The 16162-nt window shown below is 36.8% G+C and overlaps 1 protein-coding gene across 5 annotated transcripts in view; it reads right to left on the bottom strand.

The window, feature by feature from the left end:
- Positions 1–16162, bottom strand: part of LMBRD2 (LMBR1 domain containing 2) — a 48707-nt gene that overhangs the window by 11922 nt on the left and 20623 nt on the right. For all 5 annotated transcript variants that reach the window (XM_060634491.3, XM_060634489.3, XM_060634488.3 and 2 more), the window contains exons 7-14: positions 14151–14225; positions 12889–13002; positions 12338–12521; positions 9270–9451; positions 8540–8673; positions 7085–7190; positions 6335–6432; positions 652–755 (exon numbers count right to left, since the gene is read on the bottom strand). In XM_060634491.3, coding sequence (XP_060490474.1) covers positions 652–755; positions 6335–6432; positions 7085–7190; positions 8540–8673; positions 9270–9451; positions 12338–12521; positions 12889–13002; positions 14151–14225 — 997 coding nt within the window. The remainder of the gene's footprint in view (positions 1–651; positions 756–6334; positions 6433–7084; positions 7191–8539; positions 8674–9269; positions 9452–12337; positions 12522–12888; positions 13003–14150; positions 14226–16162) is intronic.

Consider the following 16162-nt stretch of genomic DNA (forward strand, 5'->3'; position numbering starts at 1 on the left):
CATCACATCAACTAGACCCCACCTTCCTAGGAGAGAATGTGAAGGCTACAACAACTTCTATTGGAGCTACAACACATTTTGGCTTACACTTAACTAATGATCACATAAAAACTCCAGACACACATAGGGAGAATGTCTAGGAATCCATGTCCCGACACTCCAGTTCTGTTTTCTTTTTTCCCTACCATCACTTAAACATCAGGAAATTTGATACATTCAGTGTTGGAATTAGATTCTAGTAGAATGCCACGCATTCTAACAGGTTGTTAACAATTATCACATTCTAAAAACCAGCCTTGGCTTGAATGATTTCCTCTGTAGTATTAAACCGATGATTCTTTCAACTCATGAATTTTACAGTTGTACTGAACTTGGCAAATCTGTTTCCAGACAAACATGAAAATGACTCCAACACCATCCAAGAGCATTATTTAGCTGAAGACATACTAATGATTTCTGCTACAATATTTCTTAAAGTCAGATGAAACCATTTGTTTTCAAATTATTTTTGCTATGAAGCCTGTACATAGATTTTTAGTTAAAAATATTAACTTCTTAAGATAGAATAATAATGACAAATTATACAATTTGAATTTTTAATATTTTGAGTCTTAGTACTTTCATTCATTTATTTTAAAAGACAAATCTTACCTCGTCTGATTAATTCTTTTCCTTCATCAACCAAGTCTGATGTCATGTCATTATCTCCCATGAACTGCTGGAAACCAAGCAGATTCAAACAACGCGTTCCCAAACTAATAAAAGATTTTTAAAAAGACAAGTATCATTTCTCATTGTAAATGTTTAGATAACCTGTTCTTTAACACTGTTGCCCCAAAGAAGTCTACGTTTTATTGTTAGTTAGCATGGCAAGTTACGTAATTAAATTTGTCTTTTTTTTTTTTAATGTTTATTCCTTTCTGAAAGAGAGAGAGACAGAGCACAAACAGGGGAGAGGCAGAGAGAGAGGGAGACACAGAATCCAAAGCAGGCTCCAGGCTCTGAGCTGTCAGCACAGTGCCCAACATGGGGCTTGAACCCACGAGCCACAAGATCATGATCTGAGCAAAAGTCAGACACTTAACTGATTGAGCCACCCAGGCGCCCCAACATCTGTCTTTCTTGAAGAAGGACTTATTTCTCTAAGGAGCTTATATACCCAGTATTCCAGTGACAGGGTATGTACCATACCCAGATTCCTTACAAAAACAAATTAAATTGGGCCATTTAGAATACCTTCAGAAATCATACAGGGATAAAAAAAAAAAAAATAATAATAATGCAATCACTATAACACAAATACAATTCATTCTTTCTTTATATTAAAAAAATTTTTTTAACATTTATTCATTTTTTGAGACAGAGACAGAGTGTGAGTGGGGGAGGGGCAGAGAGAGAGGGAGACAGAATCCAAAGCAGGCTCCAAGTTCCGAGCTGTCAGCACAGAGCCTGACGGTGGGGCTCGAACTCACGGACCGTTAGATCATGACCTGAGCCAAAGTTGGACGCTTAAACGAATGAGCCACCCAGGTGCCCCTCTTCTCTTATATTCAAACAACAATTTTAGTGTTGAAAATACGCACAATCTGTATCTCCAAGTGTAAAATATCCTGGTTTAGAACATCTTAATTATGCAAGTTGATATTCATGTTCATTTTTTTTAACCTGAGAGCTAATCAATTCTATTAAATAGCTTTTATTATAAACTCAGAATTGATTACTATATCTTACCTGGGGGCTATTATTTTATCTTATTTGGCATTTACTTTAAACCTCATTGCTGTGCAGGACAAGAATACTCTGAAAATATGACACACAAGGAAAGAAGCAATGGATAGACAAGCAGGATTAATACTTAAGATCCCATCATACATCAGCCAATTTACAGATACTCTCTTATTTTCACTGTAATTCTAAGAGATAGATATCATTTTACAGATAAGGAAACAGAGGCCCACAGGGTTAAATACTTTGCTAATGATCACTGAATAAACTTTAGAGCTGGGATTTAAATCCAAGACAAAACAAAGACTAAGCTCTTTTTATTACCTTAGTTTTCAAACTTTTTTACTGATGTACTCCTACTGACAGAAGCCTGAACACACACATGGAGCAAGGAGGGAGAGAAAAAAAGAAGGAGGGAATAAGCGTGTGTGTGCACACAGGTGCATGCACTGGGAGGAGAGGAAAACAGTGGAGCAGTTACACGAAAGTGAAGGTCTTCCATTTTATATTACCAATGTGTAACACTCTGATGAATTCATAATGCCTGCTTGCTTTAATATATAAAGAATGTTTTATATAACTTATCACTGAGCAAAATTGGGGTGTTGGGTAGATGGTCATGCTAATTCTGTGACTTTAATTTTTTTTTTAATGTTTTTATTTATTTTTGAGACAGAGAGAGACAGAGCATGAGCAGGGGAGGGGAAGAGAGAGAGGGAGACACAGAATACGAAGCAGGCTCCAGGCTCGGAGCTGTCAGCACAGAGCCCAACATGGGGCTCGAACTCACTCACGGAGTGTGAGATCATGACCTGAGCTGAAGTTGGACGCTTAACTGACTGAGCCACCCAGGCGCCCTGCTAATTCTGTGACTTTAAATATTCCTTTACTATATTCATAGCCTTGTAGGAATATGACACCCTAGTATGAGAAGCCCCGAACTAGATCATGGTCTCTGAGAAGGTCATAGCTTTTCCTAAAGTATCAGGAAACAGCCTTATGTTCTCTAGGCAGTTAAGTCTGAATATGAACTCTGGGCATGGCTGTGTTGTTAGTAATATGGAAATTAGACTAATTATGGCAGCATTCCAAAGAAAACAGAACTAGGAAGAAAGTTACCATTAAAACGTCAGTAAGGCATTGCTCCATACGTTTCTATAATAGAATATCTATTTTGAAAGGTAATTTGAAAATTCAAGAAATCTGCCCTTTTCCTAAAAGACAAATTGTGACTTTGAACTAAAATAAAAACTCAACTTGTTAAAAAATAAATAAAATAAAATAAAATAAAATAAAATAAAATAAAATAAAATAATAAAAGACAAATTGCAAATCAAAGCTTATCCTAATTCTAAAACAATACCTTTAATGGATTATTTTCAATTTTAACAAATTTTCTTTTAGACATAATTCTTTATATTTAAGATTTTATAGTTGATAAACCATTAGTTATTCTACCCATCTATTACTTGATCCACATAACAATCTAATAAGGTAGGAAGAGATGCTAATCTTGCCAACAAAACTACTAACGTGTGAAAACATAATTCACATATCACAAGCTCTTAATGTTTCATTAACAGTTTTATAAACTTAAAAAAAATTTTTAAATTCATTTTTATTTTTTTATTTTAGAGATAGAGTGTGAGTGGGGGAGTGGGGCAGAGGAAAAGAGAGAGAGAGAGAATCCTAAGCGGGCTCCACACAGTACAGAGCCCGACACAGAGCTCAATCTCATTGCCCTGGGATGATGACCTGAGCCAAGATCAAGAACAGGATGCTCAACTGACCGAGCCACGCAGATGCCCCAGTTTTATAAACTTTTAAAATGAATAAACATATAATCAAAACAAAGTTTTGGGGGCGCCTGGGTGGCTCAGTCGGTTAAGCGGCCGACTTCGGCTCAGGTCATGATCTCGCGGTCCGTGAGTTCGAGCCCCGCGTCGGGTTCTGTGCTGACAGCTCAGAGCCTGGAGCCTGTTTCAGATTCTGTGTCTCCCTCTCTCTCTGACCCTCCCCCGTTCATGCTTTGTCTCTCTCTGTCTCAAAAATAAATAAACGTTAAAAAAAAAAAAAACAACTAAGTTTTGGACATGCAAAGTACAGTGTCTTCCTTTACTAGGTCATTTTCACGGTATAAACAAAACTATTGTCTTTTTTACTTTACAGAAAAAAACTTGAAAATCAGACGTATTATTAGTTCATAATAGTTCATAAATAAAAGTTTTATTTGAAAATATAATCCTTTATTTTACCTATGAGAAGGCAAAATATAAATGTTTTTATTTTTTTTTAATTTTTATTTATTTTTGAGAGACAGAAAGAGAGAGAGAGAGAGGGGCAGCACGAGCAGGGTAGGGGCAGAGAGAGAGGCAGACACAGAATCAAAGCAGGCTCTAGGCTCCGAGCTGTCAGCAGAGAGCCTGACGTGGGGCTCAAAGTCGTGAACCGTGAGATCATGACCTAAGATGAGGTCGGACGCTTAACGGACTGAGCCACACAGGCGCACCTGCATTAAACAGAATTTAAATAAAAGCTTGAAATAAAAAACAGTACCATTTATATTCGTCCTAGTGAACGCAGTTTAAGTAAAGGCTCAGGTCATGATCTCATGGTTCAGGGTCTGAGGTCTGCATCAGGCTCTGTGCTAACAGCTCAAAGCCTGGAGCCTGTGGATTCTGTGTCTCCCTCGCTCCCTGCCCCTCCCCAGCTCACGCTCTGTCTCAATCTCTCTCTCAAAAATAAAGAAAAATGTTTTAAAAAATTAAAACATTTATATTTTGCCTTCTCATAGGTAAAATAAGAGATTATATTTTCAAATAAAACTGTTAATATGAACTGCTAATACGTCCGATTTGCAAGTTTCTTTTCTAGAAGGTAAAAAAGACAATAGGTTTGTTTATGCTGTGAAAATGATGTAGTAAAGGAAGACACTATACAGAGACAGGGGAACAGGAGATCCGAAGTGGGCTCTGCACTGACAGGCTGACAGCAGACAGCCCAATGCGGGGCTCTAACTCACGGACTGTAAGATCATGACCTGAGCACAGACGTTCAACCGACTGAGCCACTCAGGCACCCCTATAAACGTTTTAAAACATCCAATAGAGAATTTATTTCAAACAATATTTGTTTATTTAACTTCTTAATGAGTACATATACATTATCTGTAATAACTAATGGTATGGGAAGTTTTTTAAAAAAATTTTTTTTTTTAACATTTATTTATTTTTGAGAAGAGAGAGACAGAGCATGAGCGAGGAAGGAGAGAGAAAGAGAGAGACACAGAATACGAAACAGGGTCCAGGCTCTGAGCTGTCAGCACAGAGCCTGCTGCGGGGCTCGAACTCACGGACCGCGAAGATCATGACCTGAGCTGAAGTTGGACGCTTAACCGACTGAGCCACCCAGGCGCCCCTAATGGTATTGGAAGTTTTAAATGAAAAGTGGTTGGATAAAACATTTTCATCAGAAAAGCGAAGTGATTAACATCAATTTTTTTTTTTTTAATGGTATTTTTGGCTTGTCACAGAGCACTTAAGCAGTCAGCAGAAGAGGGCAGACACAGTATAGGATGAGGGTACCTGACGTGGAAGTAGGGGAGACAGGGTGCTAGAAGCCAAGTAGATCTGTCTTTACCTCCTTGTGAGTCACACCCTTGCCAAGAATCAAGCATCTTTCTAATCCTATAAAAAAACATACCCTGGGGGCGCCTGGGTGGCGCAGTCGGTTAAGCGTCCGACTTCAGCCAGGTCACGATCTCACGGTCCGTGAGTTCGAGCCCCGCGTCAGGCTCTGGGCTGATGGCTCGGAGCCTGGAGCCTGTTTCCGATTCTGTGTCTCCCTCTCTCTCTGCCCCTCCCCCGTTCATGCTCTGTCTCTCTCTGTCCCAAAAATAAATAAAAAACGTTGAAAAAAAAAAAATTAAAAAAAAAAAAAAAAAAAAAACATACCCTGTGTCCTTTCCTGCCCAACCTCACATGTATGTACTGCCTAATTACAGTTGCTCCTCACCTGATGCTTTGTGCTGGCTAAGGTCTGAGGCATCTAGAAACCTGGCGATGATTGTGGGGAAAGCCTTAAGACTCATTTTTTTTTTCAAGTTTATTTATTTATTTTGAGAGCGAGTACGTCTGAGAGCCAGGGAGAGACAGGGAGAGACAGAATCCCAAGCAGGCTCCACACCGTTCTGACCACGAGATCAGACTTGAGCTGAAATCAAGAGTCAGTTGTTTGACTGAGCTACCCAGGTGCCCCACCCTCAGATTCATTTATGTTACTGGATAAAAGATGGGCCTGGGGGGGTATTTTATGAGCTACACTGGCTGTCAGTGCTGAAGGCCAGAACTTAAAGAGTTAACATTCTATCCTATTATCTTGTAATCTAAAAACTTGTAAAAGAATAACTCTACTTCTCTTTTCTTAAAAATCCCTTCAGAGGGAGAACCTGACTTGATCATTTAAGCAAAGCATTTAAGCTATCCCTCGCTCTCCCAAAGCAAACAACAACCAAAACCTAACAACTGAATATTTAAAAAGGCTTTAAGGAGAAAGGATATCCAGATTGAATAAGAGTGAGAGGAAAAATAATTGATGTTAAGTTTCTTACCTAAAGTAAGTAGCAATGCAGAGAATAACCACCAACATAGGATAATATATGTAGAATCCATCTGCAATAAAGGATAAAACTTTCATGGAACCCATAATCTAAAGAGGCAAAAAAAAAAGTAAGTTAAATTAGTACAATTCTGTATTTTTCATTCCTTTCCACCATTAAAAAAATTCACTCATCACCAGTCTTATTAACAAATTTGGACATTTCAAAAAGTAGAAATAAAGCACTAAATGGACTGATTTTAAGTTCTCATCACAAAAAAAACTTGTAACGATGTGAGGTGATGGGTGTTAACTTTTTGTGGCAATCATTTCAAAATACCTACATGTATCGAATCATTCTATTGTACACTTTACACTACAATGTTATATGTCACTTATATCGAATTTGCTTATTTATTAAGGTTTTCACATAAAGAAAATTAATATTTTATAAATATTACTAAAAATTATCATGTACATGAAGATTATAAATATGAAAGCTAATATTATAGATCAGGTCTATTGATATTGCTCATCTGGTCAACCTATGTGAACCAAAAAGCTTTTTTTTTTTTTTTTTTTTACAATAAAAGAGAACAAAATCATTTTTACCCAGTCAGATACAACCTTTAAAATAAGTTCGATATTTTAAAAAATCCTAATAACACTACAGAACATTTCTGCTGGTATTAAAAGAAATTCCACAATAATACATCTTGTGGAGACAACAAATCTAAAAAAACTGTTTCCTGACCATACTTACAGATGTATAAGCAGTTGGCTGAGTATTCTGGTGAGAGATGGATGAATCCATATGGGTCAAACCCAAGAAATTAAGACATAAAGGAGGAGTCAAACGGCAAAATAACCTGCAATAAGCATATATAAACAGAATAAGAAAAAATACAGCAGCAAAGTACATTTTATTATGTTGTTATTTTCATCTATTTGTATTACACGTATCTTGAATTCTTAATGCAAACTGCCCTTATTTGAGAGACATTCTGAATATCCTATTAATCACATCTCCCTAAAACATCAGGGCAAAACTCCAGCCTCAGGCTGCCTGCTTTGGTTGTGTCTGCCACTGTTTCATCCTAAGATTTGTGCAGTACCTGAAGAATTTTCGTACGCACTTTATTCAAATCTACCATCTGTGCAATCCGTGTCCACATGACCAGGACAGCAATATCCTCGAGGGGAACTGTACTCAGCACATAAAGGAGCTGAAGTTGTATTGAAGTAGGTCGCTCTGACAAGTTCAGGTACAAAGAACTGTTAGAGCTCAGTTTTGTCCAGATAAAAAGAGAACCTCACAGAACTAGAGAGTTGGAGAACAGATGGGGAGGAAAATGAAGGGAGGGTGTGAATATAAAGAGGAAATATGGGGAGTTATTTTGTGATGATGGAACAGTTCTGTATCTTGATTGTGGTGGTGGTGATGTGAATCTACACACATACACACACACACGCACATGAATGAAGGATAAAAAGTGGTAAGAACTAAATAAGGTCTGTAACCTGATTCAGAGTAATATATCAACGTACAATTCCTGGTTTGGATATTGTACAATAGCTATATAAAATTTCTCCATTCGGGGAAGCTGGGTGAAGGTTAGTTAGTAGGACCCTTTGTACTGTATTTGCAACTTCCTGTGACTCTATAATTATTTGAGGGAAAAAAGATTTAAAGAAAAAAGTCTTAAAGATGCTTCAGATATGGATTTCTCTGGGAACCTGCCTAAGTGCAGCCTATTTTATAAATACCTAATATGACCAACTTACCAACAGGGATAAACAATAGCACAACCTAGCTATTACTAGCAATACTCTCTTAGCAAAGGATATTCCTGTTCATTTTAAGTCCTTCCCAATGCAGTTTGATGCCACTGAATCACCGAACACTCTAGGTCTGACTTAGCCTCTAAACTCTCAAATGGTCCTAGTATTTACCAACCTATTTATTGAATCTCTAACTTGTAAGTCCAGGTTGTCTTTCTTTTCGTTCCTAACCTAGTAAACCTCTTGTATTATAACCTTAAACTTCAAGCAGGATTTAGCTAGCAGTCAGCAAACATCTAATGCTTAAATGTAATCAATGAGCTCACATAAATGCAGGTGTTAGTGGAATGCTCAGAAACAATAAGAAAGAAAAGGGACATCCATAGACTACATGCAGTGGGGTCACTCCCTTGTGTCTAAACACACTCCTACTTACATGCCACTGAAGAGAAGGCTGTAAGCATCAGTCTGATGATGTGAAGCCAAGTAATAATAGTTAAAGACACGAATCCTGAACACAGTAGAATAAACACAGATGCTCAGAAAGAAGATACTCAGGAAGCAAGCAATCTGAAAAACAAAAACAAACAAAATCAGTTTAAGACTAACAGACTTAAGACGAACGGACCTTGGCACATTATACACTCTCACAAGCATTATCCTTTATCTCCAGCTAACATTTATTGACATTCTAAAAATTTTAGAACACAGTTCAGGTTTTAAACACCTGTAACTGGTTTAAACACAGTAACAGGGTTTTTTTTAACCACCTAAGAAAATGAATTTATGAAAAAAATCTACGTCTTAACCAGTTCAATATCCTGTCCATAAGTTTCAAATCCACCTCCTGAAGTGAGCCCGTTCTCCCGTGCCCTTGGCTACCCTTCCCGTGAAGACTGTACATTATGCAGCTTCACTGGCATCAACAGGATCAAAGTATTCTCATAAAAGAATTCTGCACTATTTTGCACCTTGTCATCCCTCCTCAAACACAGTTTTTAGTTTTTATGGTCTGATAAATGGATGAAGCTCATTTTTGAAAGTCTGAATAACACTATGGGCAACTTCACTGCTTTCATTATTATTAGATTATATAAAGAAAAAACACAGTTGATGACTAGACTATGAACTGACGTATGTTTATGACAGATGTAAAATAAACTTACCTCTATATAAATATAATTGTATGTTTTCTCAGCCAGCTGTATGAAGACTGCGAAGAGGGATAAGACAGGTGTAGTGCTAAAGAATGTGCATTCTGACCACACAACAATCACAGAGAAGATGGACAAAACCACAGCAAGTATCCTATAAAACCACGGTCTCAAAAGACATTCCCAGTACCATTCTGAAAGATAAAAGAAAAAAATGATTAGGAAAAATCATAAAAGAGTAAGATATTTATATTGTTTCAAAATATCTCCATACAGGAATCCATAACTGCAAAGAAGAAAACAGTAATATCACAGTAGAGGAACCAGGCAGGTACCATGTTCACCAAATAATCACCAATAACAGGATAAACTGACATCATGTGCCTCCTGCTATGAAGCACTAAGAACACAATGTCATTGCTGCAGCATTCCCACCAAAAATGCAAAACCTGCATCCAACATGAGAAAATACCAGACTCAAATCCAGGGACACCTAATAAAAGACTGGCCTATAGTCTCCGAAAACACCAATGTCAGAAGACACAAACAGAGACTGAGAAATTATTCCAGATGAATGAAAACTAGGGAGACTGGACACCTGAATATAATGCATGATCTGGGATTTTTTTTTTTTACAAAGAATATTTTAGAACAATTCGCAAAATCTGAGTAAGGTGTACAGAAACAGCTCTGTATCAAAGTTCATTTCCTGATCTGGTCACTGTATTTGGTTAGTAAGAAAATGTCTTTATTTTTAGAAAACAGACACTGAAACATTTAGGAGCAAAGAGGCATCATGTCTGGAATTCAACTTTGAAAAGATTAAGGAAAAATACATATACAGAGAGAAAGATAAAGTAAATGAATCTGAGTGAAGTATATACAAAAATTCTTTATACTATTCTAACTTTTGGTTAAGTCTGACTTTTTTTTACAACAACAAAAAAAAAGATTGCTCACCGAATTGAAAAGGCTACGTTTTCACTTCATTCACTGAAGCGCTGAGCGAGCTCTGAGCTCAGACTCTAAATCTTTCAACCCTACTCTCAGCACAATTCCTGATGAATTCAATGTCCACACCAGTGATCCTTTTTTCAATATCCTAGGGTCTTTCACTTCCTTGACCTCCTTTCCTCCAGTGATCTCATCCTTCACTCCACCTCAACTACTCATTCTCAGTCATCCCTAAACCACTTACTGCCCTTCCTTCCTTATAATCTCATTAAAGCATCCCTGTTTCCAAGCAATACCTTCACCTAATATCCAATTCCACTGACTGACTCTATCTGGACCAACCATCCATTCATTGTACCACCTTTATATTGCCACTTAATACCCTGGGATCCTGCTGCTTCCTTTATCAGCTCAGATTCCATAGTCTTTGAGGATAATTATGCTCCAGCATCCCAATTTCTTTTCTCTCTTGCTTCCCTGTACTTGCTAAGCAAGACCACACCCTGGTTAGGATCCAAATCCCTGGCCACTCTGAGCCTGCACCCATGGAGCTGTACCCTTCAGGAGTGAGGCACACAACTTTGCTGACTGGTCTCATTCCAAATTCCTAATCACCAGCTTCAGGTGGATCCTGAGCACTGCCTGGCTAGCCTCCTATAATTCAATCTTCTCCCATGCCTTCACTCCTAAGCAACTATTTTGCACCTTCTCTCTTCAGATCTTCTCTTCAGATCTCCAAAATCTCTTACCCTACGCTTTACTCTCAGCATTTCACCGAGAAACTGGCAGAAGGGAACCTCCCCAAGTTCCTGCCACTACCTCTTCTCACCTGCTTAGGTACACCCGTGCCTTACCTCCTAATCTAAGGGCAATCTCTACATTGTTCACTATTTCCCATTTCATCTCTGCTACTCATGAACATCACCCCAGCCATGCTCTTCGCTCATTACATTTCCTCTAAGATATTGTTCCCAAATTACATGCTATAATTTATCTTGACCTTGCCATTCTCCTTCAGCTACTACCTCTTTTCTCTACTCCATTTTATAAGGAAAACATTTTGAGAGTTTTGTATTCTCCTTGCCTCTAATTGCTCTCCTCCGGATTTCTTTTAAATTCAACTGGGCTTTTGTTTGTCTGTTTTTTACCTTTTTCTCTTTTCCACCCCCACTTCACTTCTCTGAAGTCAACCTATTGGGAAAGGTACTTTACACACACCTTTCCTCAAAACACCTCAGTATCCTGCTTTTCTTCCTTCCTCACTGGGTTCCTCTCTTAACCTGATGTCTACATTCTGGTATCTTCTTTATACCTTTCTGTGTACATAGTCTACTTTCTCACTCCGTAAGGCCAGGAATTTTTGTCATTACACTTATTGATATATACCCAACACCCAACAACATACAGCATATATGTCTCAAGTATTTGTTGAATGAATGAAAACAAGTATTTCTTTCATTTAATTAGAAAAGATCTTTGTTGAAGTAGTTTTCTAACATATGTTATGGCCATTATGTCTTCATACTCAAGACCAAACACGACAAAAAGAATCAAATGAACATAATTGTTTATGTAAACAAATAAGCTAAATGGAAGCTTTAATACTGTGACACTTGGCATACTTTCATTAAGTTCTTCAAGCTAAATTTGATAACATTGAGAGAGTATCATAAATAATCATTAAAGAGAATGAAATAATTCTGACTACTTATGTAGGTTTTATAAATAGACTAACAGATGTAAATAATCAAAGAGGACTTCTTAGGGGAATATTTTAGTAGTATGTCAAGACTAAAGAAGAGTCCCAAGCTTGTGATATAAAACTGCTTAAAGTTCTAATTATTTTAAGTATATATTATGAATATATAATATACTTGATGTATTGCATATATTTTTGCATAGCATTTTGGTTATCTGTGAAGTAACAGTGGAAACTGACAGATTATATGTTGTATGACAAGTAAAACAGTTTTGGAGGGGGAAGTTTATCAGACACATAATATTACCACATGGTATATGTCAAATAATACAAATACAATTCAACTCTGCACTGGGGAAAATATATACTTTCTTTCTCTAGAAAAATTATCATCATTAAATTCTGAAATTTATGTAAAATGACATACCAACTGTAGGATTATAAAAATATTGGAGAAATTTATTTTCTGGCTCTGGTGACTGAAAGGTGTGAACAAACTGATGAGTAGCACTAGTTTCATTTTTTGCTACATCTTCGAGATAAAATGCTTGTTCCAAAAGAATCTGCCATTGTACTTGAGTTCGACGGTGTCTCTGAACTGAATAAATCACCTAAAAAAGAGAATTTGGGTATATCTGTCAATGTTCTGATCCATTTCTATACATCCCTCCAGAGAGCATGTTTTGATTGTCATAATAATGGGGAAGTGTTAATGGCACGTGGCATTTAGTGATTGGGGCCAAGAATGTTAATAGTCTAGGACATATTTAATAATTAGGCTCAGTGAGTAATTTTCCCTCCCCAAATGCCAACAGTACCCCTGTTGAGAAACACAAAGTTAAAACACCTCAAAGAATGATACAAGGATCAAAGAAAGCTTCAAATACACATTCACTCGAAAATCGCTTTTTGTGGGCAGCAATTATAAATCTAATTAAAATCATCAGTAAGTAAAAAAGCTATTATTAATAAAGTCACCTGTTTATGTAGTTTTACCAGACTTTTTTCACTTGGGTAGGTATTATGCTTTTCATCAAAATCTTCATAATCATCCATGTTCCTGCCCATTTTTTCCTGATACTCTGTAGGGCACTAAAAGGGAAAAGGAGATATTTTTAAATCTCATGTGCAAAAAAGTAAAATTATATTTTTATTTAAAAATTTGCCACTCTTGGGCATATCTAATTTTCTCAAAAACACCTTCTTCCTTTACTGGCATCTCTAGATATTTGGATTGTTAGTGGCTGACATTTCCTTGAAAATGTTCTAGAAGATGTATTAAGTGTCTTCTTACCTTGAGAGCTTACCTACATGAAGCAACTAGTATTTGAGAGGATTAGGCTATGCAGGCAACCTGACGGAACTGTCAATTATTTTCCTAGCTAAAAACAAAAAAGAATCGCAACAAACCCAAGACGTTGAATTTTTAAAAGGCGTTGTAGAGAAAAACAAACACGTAATTTGGAGCCATCTGCCCTATTATTTATTTATTACCTATCTGAATTTGGGCAAGTTACTTAACCTCCCTGAATAGGTCTCAAAAGGTAGCAATATAAAGAGAAAAACTTAGAGAACTGATTCTCATTACCATCAACTTAGCCAAAGGGAACACTAGCTAATAATCAGTATAATAGATTTAAAATATAGAAAAAGAAATAGTTCAGTGGTTCTATGGTTGCAAAGACAACTATTGAGAAGTCCATTTTTAGAATAATCATTTTGGAAGTATATGAATACCCTAATTCAACACCAATGCATCAAAACCTTAATTTTATAGCTTCTTGTTAAATATCTGTGTTAAATATCTCATAGGGTCATTCACTTTACAATTTATTTCATATATCATTAAATGACATGGTAGAAGCAATTGAAAGAGATTATTAAGGCTCTAGTTTATTACGGGAGGTGCACCTTTAGTGACCACATTCAATGACACTTAGAAACTGTGAAGGTCCATCTCCATCACCGTGTCAGCAATCATTATCTATTACTTAACCTCTACATCCACATTTCAATGACAAATACTGCCAATAATTAAATGTCACACTTGTATTAACAAAAGAACAAATTCTAAGTATGGATTACTACTGATTTATGGTTAACATTTCCATGAAAATGGAAAGGAGATGGGAAGACCACAGTCACAGGCTGTTCTCACACTTTTCTGATGCTTTTATTATAATGTTACAGTCTACAAATTTATATTTCAAAAGAAAAAAGATGAGAACATGACAAATTACCTTTTTAAGTATCGTGTCAACGCATTTTCTCAATGGGTGGTTATACTTGATGCTTTCATTCACTTTACGAACCTCCTATAAAAAAAGTAAGAAGAATAAAAATATTTCCATTTCTATACATCATACATTTCAAATGAGACTGCCCTAGGTACTGTATGTGTTCTCATAAGTTTAATTTCAACCCAAGTTACTTGGCATGTACATGAAGTTCTGTTCACCAAATAGAAGTTCTTAAGAACACAAGTAAAAATACAAAGTTATAGAATAGCAATATCTATACCCTCATGATTTTTACTATTTTTTAAGATTTACTCTCTTATCACTTGCCTCTTGGTACACAAAGGTGAATGAGCATTATAAAAAGGTCATGAAAGATCAGACAAACTTTGCAATGCTGTGTTCTTCCACCTTGCTCAGCAAGCTCAGTTATCTCATTATCTAAAGTACAGTGAAGAAACCAGAGGAAGAAGCAAGAGGCAACAAGCATCACAAAGCACCGGCTCCTTTCCAATGAGAGAGTTCCCTACAGCAGTCACAACTACTGACTCATTCCACATTCGTTACAAAGAGCACACTGTATGCCAGCACTGTGTTAAGCATAAGGTCACCACGATCCATGCTGAAGGGTATGGTAGGGAGACATGATGTTACAGGTCTTTAAAGATGACAGGCTGGTGATGAGCTAATTTAATAACCAATTTAGTGAGTATGAAAAGTATAAAGGGGTTAGGAAGAGTAATCTTTACAACCAGCAGATCCCAAAGAAGAACAATAATTTCTATACTAATGAAACTTTTAAAAAGTTGGAACCACTGCTCTAGGCAGAAGAAATGGCACATTCAAAGGCTGGGAGGCAAGAGAACTGACCAGGACAATAAAAAGAATATTCTCATTGGAGAGTAGAGAATGGCCCCAAGGAATACAAAACTAGAGGCAAGGAAACCACCTGGCATACAAAGTTATGAAAATATATTTATATCTTATATGACAAAAAAAATCATTTTCCCTAATATATATGTGCTATCACAAATCAAGAGAAAATTGGGAAGACACAAAAGCAATACAATTGGCCAATATATATCTGGAAAGATAGTCAAGCTCACTAAAAACAATTACAAATTTTAAAAATGAGAACAGTTTTTGGAACGTAATTTAGCAATAACCATCAAAATTTATAATATGCAGACTTTAGGAATAACCTGTACCAGTAGACATTGCTCCTGTCAGCAGCTCAGCTTATTGAGGAAAACAGGTATTATTCAAATAGAAATGGTATGGAAACTGCTGTGTAATCTAGTGTGAGAGGCTTTCTGATAAACTGATTGTTCAAGCTGAGATAAAAGCTTGAGTAGGAGTAAGGTCAGCAAACCAAAGGAAGGGGCGAGAATACTCCAAACAGCAGAACAGCCAGTACAAAGGCCTCCACGCAGAAGTGTATAAGGAGTTTCAAGGAACTGAAAGTAGTACATGTGATCGCAGGGAAAAGGACAGTCAGCGGCTGGCTGAGCGGCACTTGATCGGGCTAAAGAAAAGCAAAGCACTCCAGAAGGCCTTTATAACGGTTTGTTTGAGGTCAACAAGTGACCTAAATATAGCAGGGACAAGAGAAGACTTGGGTTTTTTTAAAAGATGCTTGAATCATCATTACATTACAATTTTCTATTCCTAAACTGCCTTAAAGATTTGTTGACTTGTTAGCACAACTTTGAATATGAACCATACTGATTATATGTTATATGTAAAATATTGTATTCCTCCTTTAAATTCTTCAGCCATGTGACACAAAAATATGTACTGAAACAAGTTAACTACTGATATTTGCTATATCTGTTATAAATCTAAGGCTCCTTCAAAAGTTTGTAACTTTTGGGGCACCAGCGTGGCTCAGTTAAGCATCCAACTCTTGACTTTGGCTTAGGTCATGATCTCACGGTTTTGAGATCGAGCCCTGTGCGAGATTCTTTCTCTCCCTCTCCCTCTGCCCCTCCCTTGCTTGCACGTGTGTGCTCTCT

The sequence above is a fragment of the Panthera onca genome, chromosome A1 (genome assembly GCF_046562875.1).
Source record: "Panthera onca isolate mPanOnc1 chromosome A1, mPanOnc1 haplotype 2, whole genome shotgun sequence".
Taxonomy (NCBI): domain Eukaryota; kingdom Metazoa; phylum Chordata; class Mammalia; order Carnivora; family Felidae; genus Panthera; species Panthera onca.